This window comes from Hordeum vulgare, chromosome 6H (assembly GCF_904849725.1).
Source record: "Hordeum vulgare subsp. vulgare chromosome 6H, MorexV3_pseudomolecules_assembly, whole genome shotgun sequence".
In the NCBI taxonomy this organism is placed as follows: domain Eukaryota; kingdom Viridiplantae; phylum Streptophyta; class Magnoliopsida; order Poales; family Poaceae; genus Hordeum; species Hordeum vulgare.
This window is the reverse complement of record NC_058523.1, coordinates 340,920,715-340,924,582: the sequence shown is the minus strand read 5'-3', so window position 1 is coordinate 340,924,582 and position 3,868 is coordinate 340,920,715. Positions and strand designations below refer to the sequence as shown.

Genomic DNA, 3,868 nt, shown 5'->3' with positions numbered 1-3,868 from the left:
CATCATATTGCTTTGCATGACGAGATAGAGCTCACATAGCATTTGTGACAAAGCCACCATCTATTATCTATTATATACTTAGAAGAAGAGTCAAATAATCCACCACGTTCATCCACGTATGTTAATCCTTTTTACACCGTTCGATTAGGATAACAATGACTGGGATTTAAGGTTTCTTATGTAACACGTAAAAATATATGTACCAACAATATTGGATTTCCATGTTGTCACGTTTAGATGATATTTTTTGGGGGGCTGGACGTTAGATGCATATAAGCATGACATACGTGAAAGAAAAATCATGAACTTATCCGGATGTATTATGACCAGGATTGCAATTGAAAAGAGATGGTGTGATTCACATATAAAATATGCATATGCATTAGTGTGCATGGAACAGACTTCATATGGCCATATGGGCACGTACATACGCTTGTGAGTCCAATGCAATTACGTATGAGCTGTTGCATGTTTTTATTGGGAAGAGAAAAAACAACTAAAAAATAAATTTTTTAATTAGAACTTCAAACAGCTGAGATTGATTAGCGAAAGTATACATATAACATATGCAGATGTACTCCCTCCGTCCCTAAATATCTCCCCTAATAATAAAGCAGCTACTGCTTCTGCCGTACGTCGTGGATATTTTGCAAAAAAGTACCTGTCTTTTTAAGTAATTAACCCGCCGTCCCTCTTTAAGTGACTAACCAGGAAAAGTTTCGTTCTTACAAAAAGAACCTCGTGTTTTGAAGTATTCCACCCGAGATCCTTCTGTTAAGATAAGGTTTCGGTGGTCACGGCCGAGGTGAGGAGGCTGGAGCGCACCCCGGTGCCGGCGCCGGCTCGGCTAGTGCAGCACGCGCCGAGGGCTCCCGTGGTGCTGACGGAGGCGAGGCGGCCGGACGTGGGGCCGCCGGAGGCCGCGTGCGTGGACGAGAGGGCGGACGACTTCATCAACAAGTCCTGACAGCAGCTGCAGCTGCCGGCCGCGAGGAAGCCGGCGAGCAAGACGGGCAACGAGGCGGAGAAGGCGGCCAGGGCGAAGGTGGCGACCAAGAAGGCGGTCACGGTCGAGGTGAGGATGCTGGAGCGCGCCCCGGTGCCGGCGCCGGCTCGGCTGGTGCAGCACGCGCCGAGCGCTCCCGCGGTGCTGACGGAGGTGTCTCTGCACGCTGGCCGCCGCATCTCAGCCCGCTGGCCGCCGCCGCCGCATCTCTGCACGCTGGCCAGCCATGTCTCCTTCCAATCCCGGGAAGGAATTCAGGGACCTGGTGCTCAGGAGCAGCGAGCTCGCCACGCTCGCCGCCATCTTCCACTTCAGGTATAAAAATCAAAATCTGAGCTCCCTCTGAAGATGGGAGGGAATGCAGTCAACAGTTAACTGAATTTCTTGTTCTGCTCTGGTCTGAATCTGACTAACAAGTACATTTGTTTATTTCTCTTGCTCTCTTGGCTGCTCCAGGGGCACCAAGCCGAGCTACCTTGGTGTGGAGAAGAGCTCATGTAAAAGTATTTATTAGGGAGAGATTTGTTGAGATATCAGGATTTCATAATCAGGGAACGAAATAAATTCCCACTTACAGGTATATGATTGATCAAATTATTTAGTTAGTAAGTCAATATATGTGTTTCAGTAACTTAATTTGCTCAACTCTTACAAGAAAATAATATATATGTTTTGTAGGATTACATCTTGTGAAAATAATAATTTTGCATTGTTTTAACAATCTATATTTCATTTATACTTTTTTGCATGGACTTACTGAATTATCACAGAACAATTCTTAACACTTATCTAGATCAATCAAGTTGTGTTCTTCTGCCGTCTCATGGAAGGGACTTCATCTAAAGCTATTGTAATTCTTGCAACTGGAGACTGTCTTGGAGTTGCACTAGGTAATGGTGATATGTCCTGGAAAGATTTTCTTTCTCGTGCTGCTGGAAGGTATGCAACAAATTACATCCTTCATGTTACACAGAGATAATTGATTGTGGTTCAGATTCTTTCTTTTGATGAAATACCCAGATTGCAAAAGCAGAGGTGATTTTGTGATGTGACCTACATGTCAGCTAAATGTCTAGGATTTGCAGGTCATCCATATACTTTCCAGTTTATCAATTTCTAGACACCCTAATTAACATACCTTTTTCATCAGCAACAACAGGCCTTGACTACACTGAGTTTCTGATGCAATTTCTTTTATCTCTCGTTGCACCAGTTCCCTATGTTTATAACTTCATGTGTGATTTTGATCTGCTTTATTTACTTCTGGTGCAGGAGAGCCAAAAGCTATACCATGGACACAATTTTCTCCCATAAGATGTGGAGCTGATAACTGGGCGCATTTCGATGTTCGCCCAAAGGACATTGGCCTGTGGCCTAAAAATCTGGGTTGGGTTATTGGACCTATACAATTATTGTCATGCTTTTTAAATGGTGCAACATTGGCTTTATATCATGGTTATTACTAAAACATTTGAGGTGCCCAAAACATTTATGCTTGAAGACCTCATTTAGATATTCGTACTATCGACAAAGTATACCAAAGATAGACTTAGAAGTGGTTTCTTGTCTAACTAAATATAAGCCTCACCTTTGTATTTCCTTAGATTCCTACAATATCCCTATATTATAAATTGATCTGTTCAATTTACATGTGCCAGATAAAGGGCCTTCTTTAACTAAATTGATTAGATAGAAATATAGAATGCAAAGGGACAAGAGTTTGACCTAGAGTATGATAATGATGCTGAGCAAACCCTCACAGAGATGGAATTTAAAGAAACTATTTTGGAAAGTCAACTCAAGGTACGTGCATTGTTGGATTTAATTGTCAATGTTTGTAAACAACAATGATGAAATAGTTTGTTTGTAGAAAATGAATATTTTGCAGTAACATACATTTATTTTACGCCTCTATTTTTTAGAGGATCATCATGGAAGCACCTTATTTTTTGCTCCTATTAAGTAATATTAGGATGAAAGGGGATCCATGTTCCTATTAAGTAATATTAAGCATAGCTCGAATGACAAATTTTTACTGCAGACTTTCTATTACGTTGGACAAACTTTTGCTCAATTTATCTGAATCTTCACCTCGGATCTCTGTCCTTTAAGATTAGCTTAAATGACAAATTAGCTGCAACCTTTCTCTGTAAGTTCAGAACTGGATATAATAAATGGTGTGTGATGGCACTGGGGTTCTGCCCGTTGCAACGCACGGGCATTTGTACTAGTAAGTTTTTAAAGAGGTTTCATTAGTGGACTATATATGGATGTATATAAACATACTTTAGAATGTAGATTCACCCATTTTGCTTCGTATGTAGATTCCTAGTAAAATATCTTAAAAACTTATATTTAAAAACGGAGGAAGTAATTGACTGCCTATATAAATCACTAACATGCAGATTCTCATAAAAGAAAAAAAAACACTAGCGCGCAAGGAACAGACTACATGGGCACGTATTATCTGATTCCAATACAATTACGTGTGAGTTCCTGCATGTCCGGATTGGACAACAAAAAGGGAAATAAAAAATGAAGTCCTTAGAGCCTACTACCACAAATTGAATTATTTATGGACTTGATACACGGTGCGACAGTGACACGTTGGACTGGCGAGATGGATGCATTGTTAGCTAGCTTGGAACATTTTAAGTGAAAATTCTACTGTTGATTTTTAAATATATAAATACGTAAAATCTCTCAATTTATTCCAATAACTTTGCTTAAAAATAAAAAATGCTGACATCTCTTTCACTGTAGCACCATATTTAATAGAATAATTATATTTATAAAATGTGCATCACCGTGATAGCCATACATATGTGAGATTCTTTGACTAAGAAAATTGAACGGTGAAAC

At 40.2% G+C, this 3,868-nt stretch overlaps 2 protein-coding genes across 2 annotated transcripts; both read left to right on the top strand.

Annotated features, from left to right (window-relative positions):
• Positions 1-789: 789 nt before the first annotated feature.
• On the top strand, positions 790-1,890 carry LOC123404821. Its single transcript, XM_045098768.1, has 3 exons — positions 790-1,321; positions 1,463-1,583; positions 1,800-1,890. The coding sequence occupies exons 1-2, from the start codon at positions 1,082-1,084 to the stop codon at positions 1,505-1,507; spliced, it is 285 nt and encodes a 94-aa protein (XP_044954703.1). The 5' UTR covers positions 790-1,081; the 3' UTR covers positions 1,508-1,583; positions 1,800-1,890.
• LOC123404822 (probable CoA ligase CCL12) lies at positions 1,810-2,757 on the top strand. Its single transcript, XM_045098769.1, has 3 exons — positions 1,810-1,896; positions 2,279-2,437; positions 2,665-2,757. The coding sequence occupies exons 1-3, from the start codon at positions 1,830-1,832 to the stop codon at positions 2,697-2,699; spliced, it is 261 nt and encodes an 86-aa protein (XP_044954704.1). The 5' UTR covers positions 1,810-1,829; the 3' UTR covers positions 2,700-2,757.
• The last annotated feature ends 1,111 nt before the right edge of the window (positions 2,758-3,868 follow it).